General features: G+C 46.5%; 1 protein-coding gene and 1 long non-coding RNA gene across 2 annotated transcripts in view; both read left to right on the forward strand.

Moving 5' to 3' along the window:
- Positions 1-2354: 2354 nt before the first annotated feature.
- Positions 2355-8116, forward strand: LOC129694073 (uncharacterized). Its single transcript, XR_008722948.1, has 2 exons — positions 2355-3425; positions 6322-8116. It is a non-coding gene; the product is annotated as an uncharacterized LOC129694073 (long non-coding RNA).
- Positions 8117-14248: 6132 nt separating this feature from the next.
- The window catches only part of LOC129694076 (class I histocompatibility antigen, F10 alpha chain-like), an 18693-nt gene continuing 15572 nt past the window's right edge, over positions 14249-17369 (forward strand). Inside the window, 1 exon segment of the mRNA XM_055630804.1 lies at positions 14249-14363. Within this exon segment, the coding sequence (XP_055486779.1) occupies positions 14264-14363 (100 nt within the window). The 5' untranslated portion in view covers positions 14249-14263.

Consider the following 17369-nt stretch of genomic DNA (forward strand, 5'->3'; position numbering starts at 1 on the left):
CCTGAGGAAGGACATTATCCGCCATACTGAGGGGAGCGTACAGAGACGGTTCACCACCAGACTGCTTACCTGCTGCATGATTCAGGGCTGAACTCTTATTAAATAAAGAATGGATAGCTATAGAAACTTGGTTTATACTCTCTAGAATTGAGGAGATTGAGAGGGGATCTTATAGAAACTTACAAAATTCTTAAGGGGTTGGACAGGCTAGATGCAGGAAGAATTGTTCCCGATGTTGGGGAAGATCCAGGACAAGGGGTCACAGCTTAAGGATAAGGGGAAATCCTTTAAAACCGAGATGAGAATAACTTTTTTCACACAGAGAGTAGTGAGTCTGGAACTCTCTGCCGCAGGGGGTAGTCGAGGCCACACAGTTCATTGGCTATATTTAAGAGGGAGTTAGATGTGGCCCTTGTGGCTAAGGGGATCAGAGGGTATGGAGAGAAGGCAGGTACTGGATACTGAGTTGGATGATCAGCCATGATCATATTGAATGGCGGTGCAGGCTCGAAGGGCCGAATGGCCTCTACTCCTGCACCTAATTTCTATGTTTCTATGTAGTCGGGATCGGTACCCCGGGTCTCTGCAGCAACTATACCGCTGCCACTAGACTCTGTGCACATGCTCTGTGTTCTAAGTGGTGAAGGTTTGTATAGAAGGGTGGCTTAGGTAAAGTTGTCGGAAGGACTACAGATGCTGGTTTAAACACTGAAGATAAACAAATGCTGGAGTAAACACATGGCAGGCAGCATCCTGGATATGAAGGAATCCGGTGACGTTTTGGTCTACGATTCTACATTTTCCTTGAACTCATCCCCCTTTTGAGTATAGAAGCTGGGATGTAATGTTAAAATTGTACAAGGCATGGTGGTGAGAGCCAAATCTGGAGTATGGTGTACCAATTTTGGTCAAATTGTAAAATAGGACGTACATAGTGGTAAATGGTAGGGAATTGAATAGAATACAGTGAACAGAACGAGGGATCTGGGTATAAACCGTGCATCAGTTCCTTGAATGGTGGAAATCTCATATATAGATAGGTGGTAAGAAAGCATTGGTTTGTATGCTAGCCTTTAGAAAATCATAGCATTGAGTATAGAGTCTGGGATGTAATGTTAAAATTGTACATGGCATTGGTGAGGCCAATTCTGGAGTATGGTGTACAATTTTGGTCGCCTAATTATAGGAAGGATGTCAACAAAATAGAGAGAGTACAGAGGAGATTTACTAGAATGTTGCCTGGGTTTCAACAACTAAGTTACAGAGAAAGATTGAACAAGGTTAGGTCTTTATTTTATTCTCTGGATGGCGCAGAAGGTTAAGGGGGACTTGATATGACGTCTTTAAAATGACTGAAGGGATAGACAGAGTTGATGTGGACAAGCTTTTAATCCCTTTGAGAGTAGGAAGATTCAAACAAGAGGACATGACTTCGAATTAAGGGACAGAAGTTTAAGGGGTAATATGAGGGGGAACTTCTTTACTCAGAGAGTGGTAGCGGTGTGGAATGAGCTTCCTGTGGAAGTGGTGGAGGCAGGTTCATTGGTATAATTTAAAAATAAATTGGATAGGCATATGGATGAGAAGGGAATGGAGGGTTATGGTATGAGTGCAGGCAGGTGGGACTAAGGGAAAAAAAGTTGTTCGGCACGGACTTGTAGGGCCGAGATGGCCTGTTTCCGTGCTGTAATGGTTATATGGTTATATGGTTTTCACCTTGCTACCTATTGCTTCTACCATCCTTTTACACACCCCTCTGCCTCTCTGCTCTTGCACCCATCCCCCCCCCCCCCCCCCCCCCCCCCGCCCACATTAGTTTAAATCCTCCCCAACAGCACTAGCAAACACTCCCTCAGGGAGTTTTGGGCCCATATCTGAGGAGCGATACGTGGCTTTGGAGAGGGCCTTGAGAAGGTTTACAAGAATGATCCCAGGGATGACTGGGTTAACATATGATGAGCGTTTGAAGTCTCTGGGCCTGTACTCACTGCCGTTTAGAAGGATGAGGGAGGACCTCATTGAAACTCACTGAATAGTGAAAGGCCTGGATAGAGTGGATGTGGAGAGGATGTTTCCACTAGTGGGAAAGTCTGGGACCAGAATAAAAGGATGTACCTTTAGAATGGAGATGAGGAGGAGTTTCTTTAGGCAGAGGGTGGTGAATGTGGGCTTCATTGCTGCAGAGGGTTGTGGAGGCCAAGTCAATGGGTATTTTTAAAGTGGAGATAGAAAGGTTCTCAGTGCCTGTATTGTTCTGCTGAGGTTGCTGCTGCATAAACCTCGTCTCAATGCCTGTCCCTCTGTCCAGGTAGTGTCCCATCTCACTGCCTGTATCCCCCTACAGAGGTTCCCTCCGCCGCCTGTACCCAGTTTTGTTGCCTGTGTCCTGTCCTGCTGCCTGTATCCCCCTACAGAGGTTCCCTCCGCCGCCTGTACCCAGTTTTGTTGCCTGTGTCCTGTCCTGCTGCCTGTACCTAGTCTCACTGCCTGTATCCCCCTACACAGGTTGCCTCCGCCTGTCCCCAGTTTTGTTGCCTGTGTCCTGTCCTGCCACCTGTACCTAGTCTTGCTGCCTGTATCCCCCTACAGAGGTTGCCTCTGCATGTACTGTCTCGTCGTCTGTAACTAGTCTCACTGCCTCCGCCTGTACCCAGTCTCTCCGTCTGTAACTAGTCTCATTCCCTGTATCCCTCCTACAGAGGTTGCCCCCGCCTCTACCCAGTCTCACTGCCTCTGTCCGTAACTAGTCTCACTGCCTGTATCCCTCCTACAGTAGTTGCCTCCGTCTGTAACTAGTCTCACTGCCTCCGTCTGTACCCTGTCTCACTGCCTGTTTGTACCTAGTCTCACTGCCTGTGTCTCTCCTACGGAGGTTGCCTCCGTCTGTAACTAGTCTCACTGCCTGTGTCCCTCCTACAGAAGTTGCCCCCGCCTCTACCCAGTCTCACTGCCTCTGCCTGTACTGTCTCACTGCCTGTATCCCTCCTACAGAGGTCGCCTCCGCCTGTACCCTGTCTCGCCGTCTGTACCTAGTCTCACTGCCTGTGTCCCTCCTACTAAAGTTGCCTCCGCCTGTCCCCAGTCTCACTGCCTCCGCCTGTACCCAGTCTCACTGCCTCCGCCTGTACCCAGTCTCACTGTCTGTGTCCCTCCTACAGAGGCTACCTCTGCCTGTACCCAGTCTCACTACCTCCGCCTGTCCCCAGTCTCACTGCCTCCGCCTGTACCCAGTCTCACTGCCTCCGCCTGTACCCAGTCTCACTGTCTGTGTCCCTCCTACAGAGGCTACCTCTGCCTGTACCCAGTCTCGCTGCCTGTAACTAGTCTCACTCCCCGTGTCTCTCCTACAGAGGTCGCCTCCGTGTGTGCTTTCTTGGCATCTGACGACAGCAGCTACATCACAGGAGCCAGTGTGGAGGTGACAGGTGAGAGATGTGTGGTCATTGCCGAGCTTGTGACACATTGATCTGTGCAACTGCACACACAGGGAAACAGGCACCTGTAGTACTGTAGGCGTGGCTACATCACCATCGTCTCAAGGTGCTGGTAGACAGTGATGTTCGGCAGGTGCATGGATAGGGCACATTTGGCGGGATATGGGCCAAATGCAGGCAGGTGGGACGAGTGTAGATGGGACATGTTGGCTGGCGTGGACAAGTTGGGATGAAGGGCCTGTTTCCACACTGTATCACTTGTATAACAACCACAGATAATACAAGAACATTCCATAAAATCCTTCTTGGAAGCGAGGGGATGTATAAATAGGACGGACATGGTAAATGGTAGGGAATTGAAGAATACAGTTGAACAGAGGGATCTGGGTATAACCGTGCATAGTTCCTTGAAGGTGGAATCTCATATAGATAGGGTGGTAAAGAAAGCTTTTGGTATGCTAGCCTTTATAATTCAGAGCATTGAGTATAGAAGCTGGGATGTAATGTTAAAATTGTACAAGGCATTGGTGAGACCAAATCTGGAGTATGGTGAACAATTTTGGTCGCCCAATTATAGGAAGGATGTCAACAAAATAGAGAGAGTACAGAGGAGATTTACTAGAATGTTGCCTGGGTTTCAACAACTAAGTTACAGAGATAGGTTGAATAAGTTAGGGCTTTATTCTCTGGAGCGCAGAAGGTTAAGGGGGGGACTTGATAGAGGTCTTTAAAATGATGAGAGGGATAGACAGAGTTGATGTGGACAAGCTTTTCCCTTTGAGAATAGGGAAGATTCAAACAAGAGGACATGACTTCACAATTAAGGGACAGAAGTTTAGGGTGTAATATGAGGGGGAACTTCTTTACTCAGAGAGTGGTAGCGGTGTGGAATGAGCTTCCAGTGGAAGTGGTGGAGGCAGGTTCATTGGTATCATTTAAAAATAAATTGGATAGGCATATGGATGAGAAGGGAATGGAGGGTTATGGTATGAATGCAGGCAGGTGGGACTAAGGGAAAAAAAATTGTTCGGGCACGGACTTGTAGGGCCGAGATGGCCTGTTTCCGTGCTGTAATTGTTATATGGTTATATGGTTATAAGTGAGTGGGATTGAAGCCAAAACCTCTGGGATCTCATGGTTTGTGAATCAGGGTGGAGAAAATGCCAAGACCATTTCCAAACAACATGTGTGCGGAGGTAATTGTTATATGGTTATTATATTGCCGATGTCTCGCACACAAACCAGAACCTACAGAAACAATCTCCAGCTACCTTTAACACCTGTGTTGGCTTCTGAATATTCAATAGTCACTTTCTTACTGATCGCATCATCGCATGCAACAAATATTCCCCCCCTCACGTAGTTTAGTTTAGAGATACGGTACGGAAACAGGCCCTTCGGCCCACCGAGTCCATGCTGACCAGTGATACCCACACACTAACACTATCCTACACACACGAGGGACAATTTACTATTTTTACCGAAGCCAATTAACCTATGTCTTTGGACTGTGGGAGGAAACTGGAGCACCCGGAGAAAACCCACGCAGTTCACAGGAGAACGTGCAGACACCGTACAGAGAGCACCCGTAGTCAGGATTTAACCCGGGTCTCTGGCGCTGTTAGTCAACAATTCTAGCGCTGCTCCACCGTGCCGCCCAAAACATCTTCTGAGTATGCTGTTCCTCAGTTTCAGAATATCTGCTGTGACAACATCAACTCTTGAGCCACTGTCATTGTTTTTTGGCCAGGAAAGCCTGATCTCTGCCCTTGAGCATTGTATCCAGCACCAGCTATTGGGGTGGAATCTTCACATTAGGATTTCCTCCCATTTGTAGCAAGTTGTCTTACTAACATGAATTAGTTTTTTTGAGGAGGTGAGGGTTTTTGAGAAGATGATTGATGAGGGTGCGGTGCGGTGGTGGATATAGGCCTGAATATACATGGTAAATGGTAGGGAATTGAATACATGGTAAATGGTAGGGAATTGAAGAATGTAGATGAACAGAGGGATCTGGGAATAACTGTGCACAGTTCCCTGAAAGTGGAATCTCATGTAGATAGGGTGGTAAAGAAAGCTTTTGGTGTGCTGGCCTTTATAAATCAGAGCATTGAGTATAGAAGTTGGGATGTAATGTTAAAATTGCACAAGGCATTGGTGAGGCCAATTCTGGAGTATGGTGTACAATTTTGGTCGCCCAATTATAGGAAGGATGTCAACAAAATAGGGAGAGTACAGAGGAGATTTACTAGAATGTTGCCTGGGTTTCAGCAACTAAGTTACAAAGGTTGAACAAGTTAGGGCTTTATTCTTTGGAGCGCAGAAGGTTAAGGGGGGACTTGATAGAGGTTTTTAAAATGATGAGAGGGATAGACAGAGTTCACTTGGAAAAGCTTTTCCCACTGAGAGTAGGGAAGATTCAAACAAGAGGACATGGCTTGAGAATTAAGGGACTGAAGTTTAGGGGTAACATGAGGGGGAACTTCTTTACTCAGAGAGTGGTAGCGGTGTGGAATGAGCTTCCAGTGAAGGTGGTGGAGGCAGGTTCGTTTTTATCATTTAAAAATAAATTGGATAGTTATATGGACGGGAAGGGAATGGAGGGTTATGGTCTGAGCGCAGGTATATGGGACTAGGGGAGAATATGTGTTCGGCACGGACTAGAAGGGTCGAAATGGCCTGTTTCCGTGCTGTAATTGTTATATGGTTATATGGTCTGTTTCTCAGCTGCATCTTTCAGTGTGAGCTGGTTTGACAGGACAATGACTAAGCGGATGTTGTCACAAGTGGGGGAGGCTTAAACTAGAGGGGCTTGGATTCCACATGGTACCTTCTCGGTTATCTTGCGTGGACCTCACTGATGTTCTTGTGCTATCTGTCTCCACAGGCGGCCTCTTCATGTGAGGCTGAACACTGGGCTACAGGTGTGGGGTGCCAAGATGCGGAGAATAGAGCAGGCAATTTCCAAGGAATGTTTCCTGGGAGAATCTCCCTGCTTTCCTCTCGTTGGGATGGTGTACCTGAGAAGATGGCCGCTCTCTGATCTCTCTCTCACTGGGCTGTGTGCCTTTATTGTTGAGGGAGCCTCTCATACTGTACTGCACTGTGTATGATAATGTCTCTGATACTGGGGCTGTGTACATTAAACCAGGACGATGTCTGATACTGGAGTAAGACAGAAAATGCTGGGAATACTCAGCAGAGTTGCTGTTTCAGGCTGATCAGTTTGGACGTGTGATGCAATGAATTTGTGCCTCAAGGCCCCAGGGTCCACACGGACCTCGGGTGCTGTCTGTGTGGAGTTTGCTTGTTCTCCCTGTGACTGTGTAGGTTTCATCCCATATCCCAGGTTAAGTGACGGCTACAACTGCCCAGAGTGGGTTAAGAGAGGGAACATAGAAAAATAGATGCAGTGGGCCATTCAGCCCTTCGAGCCAGCACCACCATTCAATATGATCATGACTGATCGTCTAAAAACAGCAGCCCGTTCCTGCTTTTCCCCCCCCCCATATCCTTTAATTCCTTTATCCCTAAGAGCTACAGTATATCTATCACTTGAAAACATCTAGTGAATTGGCCTCCACTGCCTTCTGTGGCAGAGAATTCCACAGATTCACAACGCTGGGTGAAAACGTTTTTCCTCATCTCAGTGCTAAATGGCCTACTGTGTATTCTTAACTGAAACCTCAGGTTCTGGACTGCCCTGACATCGGGACATCTTCTCCTGCATCTGGCCTGCCCAATCCCTTAAGAATTTTATATGTTTCTATAAAATGTTATATGTTTCTATAGGATCCCCTCACATCCTTCTAAATTCCAGTGAACATCAGCCCAGTCGACCCATTCTTTCATCAGATGACAGTCCAGCCATCCCGGGAATTAACCTGGTGAACCTACGCTGCACTCCCTCAATAGCAATAATGTCCTTCCTCAAATTAGGCACACAATACCCCAGGTGCGATCTCACCAGGGCCCTGTATAACTGCAGTAGGACCTCCTTGCTCCTAAACTCAAATCTTCTCGCAATGAAAGGTAGATCGGCCATCGTAAAATGGCTGAGTGGACTTGATGGGCTGAGAAGTTAGGAGGTCATGTTGCATTTGTTGGTGAGACAACAATTATAGTTTTGTGTTCATATTATCGAAATATGTTAAGCTGGAGAGGGTAGAGAAGATTTACAAGGATGTTGCCAGGCCTCTAGGGTCTGAGCTATAGGGAGAGGTTGAGTAGGCTGAGACTCTATTCCTTGGAGAGCAGGAGGATGAAGCGTGATCTTATAGAGGAATATATCGGGTAGATGCAGTTTCTTGCCCAGAGTAGGTGAATGGAAAACCAGAGGACAGAGTGAAAGGGGAAAGATTTAATAGGAATCTGAAGGGTAGCTTTTTCACACAATGGGTGGTGGGTGTATGGAACAAGCTGCCAGAGGAGGTAGTTGAGGCAAGGACTATCGCAATGTTTAATGAACAATGAAACAAGTACATGAATAGGACAGGTTTGGTGGGATATGGACCAAATGCAGACGTGGGAGTAGTGTAGCTGGGACATGTTGGTCAGTGTGGGCAAGTTGTTTCCACGCTGTATATCACTCTCTCTCCCCACTGATGCTGCCTGACCTGCTGAGTATTTTGAGACTTCTGTTTTTATTTCAGACTTTCAGCATCACCGGTCTTGTGCTGAAATGTGAGTGTGTGCATCTTTGTGTACAGGTTATCTGTCGACACCTCGCTGGTCCCCTCGACAGCACGGGACACCCTGTGGCTCAGCTGCTTCTAAAACCGGCTACTGTTTGCCAGCGGGACATCTTGGACCCAAGCAGTCGTTCCAGGTGCGACAGAGGTTTACCTGCATCTCTTCCAACCTCATCTATTGCGTCCGCTGCTCTAGATGCCAGCAGATCTATATCGGTGAGACCAAGCGGAGGTTGGGCGATCGTTTCGCCGAACACCTCCGCTCGGTCCGCAATAACCAAGCTGACCTCCCAGTGGCTCAGCACTTCAACTCCCCCTCCCACTCCGCCTCCGACCTCTCTGTCCTGGGTCTCCTCCATGCCCACAGCGAGCAGCACCGGAAATTGGAGGAACAGCACCTCATATTCCGTTTGGGGAGTCTACACCCCCGGGGCATGAACATCGAATTCTCCCAATTCTGTTAGTCCTTGCTGTCTCCTCCCCTTCCTCAGCTCCCCTACTATCTCCTCCCACCCTCCAGCCTTCTGGCTACTCCTCCTTTTCCCTTTCTTGTCCCGACCCACCCCCACCCCCGATCAGTCTGAAGAAGGTTTTCGGCCCGAAACGTTGCCTATTTCCTTCGCTCCATAGATGCTGCTGCACCCGCTGAGTTTCTCCAGCTTTTCTGTGTAACCTTCGATTCTCCAGCATCTGCAGTTCCCTCTTAAACACTGTTTGCCAGCTGTGTGTACAGCCTGCGGAACAATGGTCAGCCCAGCGACTAACGAAGGAGGACCTGGTGAAGTGGGGGGAGGGGGGGGGAGGACAAAGGAGGACCCCGCCCGTGCGAACCACTGTGTTTTTGGGGGGGGGGGGGGGGGGAGAAGAATAAGGAGGACCTGGTACGGGATACTTAGTAACCTTGTTGGTGCCCTTTACATGGCGAATATTGGCATACCTTGCGTATACAAACAAGGAATTTCTCTGTGACTTGTCACATTGTGTGCAGTTTTGGTCCCCTAATTTGAGGGAGGACATTCTTGCTATTGAGGGAGCCCAGCGTAGGTTTACAAGGTTAATCCCAGGGATGGCGGGACTGCCATATGCTGAGAGAATGGAGCAGCTGGGCTTGTACACTCTGGAGTTTAGAAGGATGAGAGGATATCTTATTGAAACATATAACAATTACAGCACGGAAACAGGCCATCTCGACCCTTCTAGTCCGTGCCGAACACATATGCTCCCCTAGTCACATATACCTGCGCTCAGACCATAACCTTCCATTCCCTTCCTGTCCATATGACTATCCAATTTATTTTTAAATGATAAAAACGAACCTGCCTCCACCACCTTCACTGGAAGCTCATTCCACACAGCCACCACTGTCTGAGTAAAGACGTTCCCCCTCATGTTACCTTCAGTCCCTTAATTCTCAAGTCATGTCCCCTTGTTTGAATCTTCCCTACTCTCAGTGGGAAAAGCTTTTCCACGTCAACTCTGTCTATCCCTCTCATCACTTTAAAAATCTCTATCAAGTCCCCCCTTAACCTTCTGCGCTCCAGAGAATAAAGCCCTAACTTGTTCAACCTTTCTCTGTAACTTAGTTGCTGAAACCCAGGCAACATTCTAGTAAATCCCCTCTGTGCTCTCTCTATTTTGTTCTCTTTCTCTGACACAATTTTGTTTCCATTTCACCTCCAGCCATTTCCTCTTACTTCACCTATCTGCCAATCATCTGTCCACCCACTTGCAAGGCTTTCTTCCACTCTCCCTTCTCTTGTATTTCCTCCCCCCGAATATAATCAGTCTGAAGAAGTGTCTTCGCTTGAGACGTCCCCTGTCCATTCGCTCCGTAGATAGAACATGGAAGGAGCTGATCATGCCTTTTAGGAGGGCACATCATCCGAGGACGTACACTCCATTGAGTATAAATGGGGATCCTGTGGATAGGGTGAACTGTTTTAAATATCTGGGAGTCCACATCTCCGAGGATATGACATGGGCATCACACGCCTCAGCACTCGTGAGTAAGGCAAGGCAGCGCCTTTACCACCTCAGGCAATTGAGGAAATTCAGAGTGTCTCCGAGGATCCTCCAGTGCTTCTACGCAGCGGCGGTGGAAAGCATCTTGTCCGGGAACATTACCATCTGGTTTGGGAATTGCTCTGCCAAGGACAAGAATGCTCTGCAGAGAGTAGTGCGTTCGGCCGAACGCACTATGGGAACTTCACTCACCCCCGTGCAGGAACTATACAACAGGAGGTGCAACTCCAGAGCAAATAAAATCATGGGAGACCCCTTCCACCCCTGCAACGGACTGTTCCAGCTGCTACGGTCAGGCAAACGACTCCGTTGCCATGCGGTGAGAACGGAGAGGTTGAGAAGGAGTTTCTTCCCAGAGGCAATTCGGACTGTAAACGCCTATCTCACCAGGGACTAACTCTACTGAACGTTGTTCCTTCCATTATTTATTATGTAAAAGAATATGTGTGTTATGATTTTGTTTATAATTTGTTTGGTTGTTTTGTTGTTTGTCTTTTGCACAAAAGTCCGCGAGCATTGCCACTTTCATTTCACTGCACATCTCGTATGTGTATGTGACAAATAAACTTGACTTGACTTGAACAGTACAGCACAGTTACAGGTCATTTGGCCTACAATGTTGGTACCAAGCTGAGCTCAGCTGCTGCACGTGATCTAAATCCCCTTATTATCTGTGTTTAAAAAATGCTGCCTGACCTGTTTAGTTACACCAGCATTTTGTGGTGGGTTGAGCTAAGTGGAAGAGCCACAAAGTCTGGATACAAACTTGGCTTGAAGCCAAACAACAGAGGGTGATGGTATCGGGTTTCTCAGTGCAGGTTCGTAACAAGTAGTGTACCATAGAAACTACAGCAGTACAGTACAGAATCAGATCCGGTGGCCTGCAGTGCCTGTATTAAACATATCAAATTAAACTCATCTCATCAGCCTGCACGTGATCTATATCCATCAATTTCCTGAATATCCATGTGCCCATCCACAAGTCTTGTTCACGCACTGTTCAAGTCAAGTCAAGTTTATTTGTCACATACACATACGAGATGTGCAGTGAAATGAAAGTGGCAATGCTCGCGGACTTTGTGCAAAAAGACAAACAACAAAACAACCAAACAAACTATAAACACAATCATAACACACACACATATTCTTTTACATATTAAATATTGGAAGGAAAAACGTTCAGTAGAGTTAGTCCCTGGTGAGATGGGAGTTTACAGTCCGAGTGGCCTCTGGGAAGAAACTCCTTCTCAACCTCTCCGTTCTCACCGCATGGCAACGGAGGCGTTTGCCTGACCGTAGCAGCTGGAACAGTCCGTTGCAGGGGTGGAAGGGGTCTCCCATGATTTTATTTGCTCTGGAGTTGCACCTCCTGTTGTATAGTTCCTGCAGGGGGGCGAGTGAAGTTCCCATAGTGCATTCGGCCGAACGCACTACTCTCTGTAGTGCCTTCTTGTCCTGGTCGGAAAGTCCTGTTGTATAGGCCTCCACCTATGGAAATAAAACCATACACATCTCCTTTACATTTTTGCCCCCTCACATAAAATTTATGCTTTTTGGACTTTGACATTTCTACCCTGGAGAAAAGTTCTCACTGCCTACATTTTTTTATGCCTCTTTAAAATGTATATACTGCTATCAGGTCTCCCCTCAACCACAACAATCCCAGTTGTCCAAACTCTCTTTATATCTAATACCCTCTAATCCAGGCAGCGCTCCGATAAACAGCTTCTCCGCCCTCTCCAAAGCCTTCACCTGGAATGCAGTGTCCAGAGCTGCATTCAGTATTCCAAATGCATCCTTATCAATGTCCTATGACTTCCTAGCTCTTGTGCTCTGTCCCGACCAAAGACGGCAAGCATACAATGTCACCTTTACCGCTTTGTCTTGTTATGTTGTCATCTTCAAAGAGTTATGGACTTGGACCCCAAGATTCATCTAAACATCAACGCGGTTAGGAATAGGAATACTTTATTGTCACATGTGCACAAATAGAATAGAATAGAATACAATAGAATGCCTTTTATTGTCATTCAAACAGCTTGGTTTGAACAAAATTGCATTTCTACAGTCTTAACATTACAAAAAAAAACAAGGCCCACACTTAACACAATTTACAGAAACAACCATCACAGTGAGTCTCCAACACCTCACTGTGATGGAAGGCAAAAGTATAACCATATAACAATTACAGCACGGAAACAGGCCATCTCAGCCCTACAAGTCCGTGCCGAACAACTATTTTCCCTTAGTCCCACCTGCCTGCACTCATACCATAACCCTCCATTCCCTTCTCATCCATATGCCTATCCAATTTATTTTTAAATTATACCAACGAACCTGCCTCCACCACTTCCACTAGAAACTCATTCCACACAGCTACCACTCTCTGAGTAAAGAAGTTCCCCCTCATGTTACCCCTAAACTTCTGTCCCTTAATTCTCAAGTCATGTCCTCTTGTTTGAATCTTCCCTATTCTCAAAGGGAAAAGCTTGTCCACATCAACTCAATCTATCCCTCTCATCATTTTAAAGACCTCTATCAAGTCATAGCATAGCAAAAGGATTTGAGTATAGGAGCAGGGAGGTTCTACTGCAGTTGTACAGGGTCTTGGTGAGACCACACCTGGAGTATTGCGTACAGTTTTGGTCTCCAAATCTGAGGAAGGACATTATTGCCATAGAGGGAGTGCAGAGAAGGTTCACCAGACTGATTCCTGGGATGTCAGGACTGTCTTATGAAGAAAGACTGGATAGACTTGGTTTATACTCTCTAGAATGTAGGAGATTGAGAGGGGATCTTAATAATAATAATAATAATAATTTTATTTATAGAGCACTTTAAAAACAAACATAGCTGCAACAAAGTGCTGTACATCACTAATCATTGACAAAAAAGTTAATACACACCAAAAATAACAATCAAAAGAAATAGTAGGAAAAGACATGTAAAATAAAGAAACATCAAAAACACCACAAACAGAAGCAAAGCCTCAGGCATGGTCAAAAGCCAGGGAGTACAAATGCGTTGAAATCTTATAGAAACTTACAAAATTCTTAAGGGGTTGGACAGGCTAGATGCAGGAAGATTGTTCCCGATGTTGGGGAAGTCCAGGACAAGGGGTCACAGCTTAAGGATAAGGGGGGAAATCCTTTAAAACCGAGATGAGAAGAACTTTTTTCACACAGAGAGTGGTGAATCTCTGGAACTCTCTGCCACAGAGGGTAGTTGAGGCCACACAGTTCATTGGCTATATTTAAGAGGGAGTTAGATGTGGCCCTTGTGGCTAAGGGAATCAGGGGGTATGGAGAGAAGGCAGGTACGGGATACTGAGTTGGATGGTCAGCCATGATCATATTGAATGGCGAATGGTGCAGGCTCGAAGGGCCGAATGGCCTCTACTCCTGCACCTAATTTCTATGTTTAAGGGACAGAAGTTTAGGGGTAACATGAGGGGGAACTTCTTTACGCAGAGAGTGGTGGCGGTGTGGAATGAGCTCCCAGTGGAAGTGGTGGAGGCAGGTTCATTGGTATCATTTAAAAATAAATTGGATAGGCATATGGATGAGAAGGGAATGGAGGGTTATGGTATCAGATTCAGATTCAGATTCAATTTTAATTGTCATTGTCAGTGTACAGTACAGAGACAACAAAATGCATTTAGCATCTCCCTTGAAGAGCGACATAGCAATCGATTTGAATTAAAAAAAAAAAAAAAATTATGTTATGAGTGCAGGCAGGTGGGACTAAGGGAAAAAAGTTGTTCGGCACGGACTTGTAGGGCCGAGATGGCCTGTTTCCGTGCTGTAATTGTTATATAATGCATTTCGTTGTCTAATGCATTTCGTTGTCTCTGTACAATGCATTTCGTTGTCTCTGTACTGTACACTGACAATGACAATTAAAATTGAATCTGAATCTGATATGGTTATATGGTTTCTATGTTTACCCGACAACCGGTGACGCGGCCCCAGTTCCGCTGCTGATTGGACAGACTGGGATATTTTCCAAGTGTCGTTGAGAGTGATATAAATCTTTCGGCTGTTCTGCCCGGATACCGGTGACTCACGGGGACGGGGCCGGACTGTGATTGGCCACGGGCACCAGTCCGCGAACGACATGGAGGTGAATGGGGCTTTGTCCCAGGACTTGCAAACAAGGTGGAACATGCTGCGTCTGCTGCTGCTGGTGGCCCTCCTGTGTGGAGGGGAGTCTGCAGGTGGGTGAGATGCAGTGGTGGATTGGGCATGCAGTCCCGGTCAGTGGGTGAGGTGGGTGTATGTGTGTGTGTTGGGCTGGACATGGGGTCCACAGCCCCCAGTCAGTATCAGTGGGTGATGGTCAATGTTGGGCTGGGCATAGTCAGTGCATTATATCAGCTGGGCAACTTTGCTCCGGGCAGGGTATGAGAGGGGGGTCGGGCTGGGCACAGGATTCACAAATCAGTAGTAGGTCAGGATCAATGTTAGCAAAATATTCCCTGTTACACAAATCAAGGGGGAGATCAGAATAAAGACGGGATGTGTTTAAGAGGGAACTGCAGATGCTGGAGAATCGAAGGCTACTTTTACACAAAAAAGCTGGAGAAACTCAGCGGGTGCAGCAGCATCTATGGAGCGAAGGAAATAGGCAACGTTTCGGGCCGAACCCCTTCTTCAGACTTCAGAATAAAGAAGGGATATGGCAGATTTTGCAGACAGGTATCCTGAGAGTTTCTACAAGGAGGTGAGGTTGCATCTGCATTTACAGCACAGAAGTTCATAGAAGCCAATTACACAGTAAATGAACAGCCATGCGATGGAATGCATCTACATTATGCAAGAGGCGGTGCTGCTGGTTTTGCGGCACATTAAGCTGTAGAAACAAAGAACTGTCGATGCTGGTTGGTTGTGATAGAACAGGACAAAGTGCTGGAGTAATTCGGTAGGTCAGATAGCATTTCTGGAGAGTCTGAGGAATGCTCTCAGCTAAAAAGATCACCTATCGATGGCGTCTGAAGAAGCGTTTACCGATCCATGTTCTCCAGTGATTATGCCTGACCCTGAGTTACTCCAGCATTTTGCGTCGTTTTGAGTTTTACCTAGCAGCCGTTTCAAATATAGCCTTGTATACTGTGCGGCAGGGCGGCGCAGCGGTAGGACTGCTGCCTTACAGAGACCCTGGTTCGATCTTGACTACGGGTGCTACCTATACGGAGTTTATACGTTCTCCCCGTGACCATGTGGGTTTTCTCCGAGATCTTCGGTCCCAAAGTCGAATGGGTTTGTAGGTTAAATGGCAAGGTGTAAATGTAAATTGTCCGAGTGTGTGGGGTCGTGTGAGTGAGCGGGTATCGTTGGTCGGTGGGCCGAATGGCCTATTTCCGCCCGTATCTCTAAAACTAGCTTAGAGGCATTCTCATTGAAACATATAAGATTGTTAAGGGCTTGGACACGCCAGAGGCAGGAAACATGTTCCTGATGTTGGGGGAGTCCAGAACCAGGGGTCGCCGACACAAAATTCTTAAGGGGTTGGACAGGCTAGATGCAAGAAGATTGTTCCCGATGTTAGGGAAGTCCAGGACAAGGGGTCACAGCTTAAGGATAAGGGGGAAATCCTTTAAAACCGAGATGAGAAGAACTTTTTTCACACAGAGAGTGGTGAATCTCTGGAACTCTCTGCCACAGAGGGTAGTTGAGGCCAGTTCATTGGCTATATTTAAGAGGGAGTTGGATGTGGCCCTTGTGGCTAAGGGGATCAGGGGGTATGGCGAGAAGGCAGGTACGGGATACTGAGTTGGATGATCAGCCATGATCATATTGAATGGCGGTGCAGGCTCGAAGGGCCGAATGGCCTACTCCTGCACCTAATTTCTATGTTTAAGAATAAGGAGTAAGCCATTTAGAACGGAGACGAGGAAACACTTTTTCTCAGAGAGTGGTGAGTCTGTGGAATTCTCTGCCTCAGGATAATTCCACAGGCAGGTTCTCTAGATGCTTTCAAGAGAGAGCTAGATTGGGCTATTAAAAATAGCGGAGTCAGGGGAAATGGGGAGAAGACAGGAATGGGGTACTGATTGGGGATGATCAGCCATGATCACATTGAATGGCGGAGAATTCCACAGACTCACCACTATCTGTGAGAATCCCTCTCATCCTTCTAAACTCCAGAGTGTACAAGCCCAGCCGCTCCATCCTCTCAGCATTTGCCAATCCCGGGAATTAATCGTGTAAACCTACGCTGCACTTCCTCAAAGCAAGAATATCCTTCCTCAAATTAGGGGACCAAAACTGGACACAATACTCCAGGTGTGGTCTCACTAGGGTCATGTACAACTGGAGTAGGACCTTTGCTCCTCTATTAACCATATATAACCATATAACAATTACAGCACGGAAACAGGCCATCTCGGCCCTACAAGTCCGTGCCGAACAACTTTTTTCCCATAGTCCTGCCTGCACTCATACCATAACCCTCCATTCCCTTCTCATCCATATGCCTATCCAATTTATTTTTAAATGATACCAACAAACCTGCCTCCACCACTTCCACTGGAAGCTCATTCCACACCGCTACCACTCTCTGAGTAAAGAAGTTCCCCCTCATGTTACCTCTAAACTTCTGTCCCTTAATTCTGAAGTCATGTCCTCTTGTTTGAATCTTCCCTATTCTCAAAGGGAAAAGCTTGTCCACATCAACTCTGTCTATCCCTCTCATCATTTTAAAGACCTCTATCAAGTCCCACCTTAACCTTCTGCGCTCCAGAGAATAAAGACCTAACTTATTCAACCTTTCTCTGTAACTTAGTTGTTGAAACCCAGGCAACATTCTAGTAAATCTCCTCTGTATTCTCTCTATTTTGTTGACATCCTTCCTATATTTGGGCTACCAAAATTGTACACCATACTCCAGATTTGGTCTCACCAATGCCTTGTACAATTTTAACATTACATCCCAGCTTCTATACTCAATGCTCTGATTTATAAAGGCTAGCATACCAAAAGCTTTCTTTACCACCCTATCTATATGAGATTCCACCTTCAAGGAACTATGCTCGGTTATTCCCAGATCCCTCTGTTCAACTGTATTCTATCCAATTTATTTCTTACTATCTTGGTATTTTCTGCATACTTACTAATCCAATTTACCACACCTTCATCCAGATCATTGAGGCCAATTCTGGAGTATGGTGTACAATTTTGGTCGCCTAATTATAGTAAGGATGTCAACAAAATAGAGAGAGTAC

Source organism: Leucoraja erinacea, unplaced genomic scaffold (genome assembly GCF_028641065.1).
Source record: "Leucoraja erinacea ecotype New England unplaced genomic scaffold, Leri_hhj_1 Leri_534S, whole genome shotgun sequence".
Taxonomy (NCBI): domain Eukaryota; kingdom Metazoa; phylum Chordata; class Chondrichthyes; order Rajiformes; family Rajidae; genus Leucoraja; species Leucoraja erinaceus.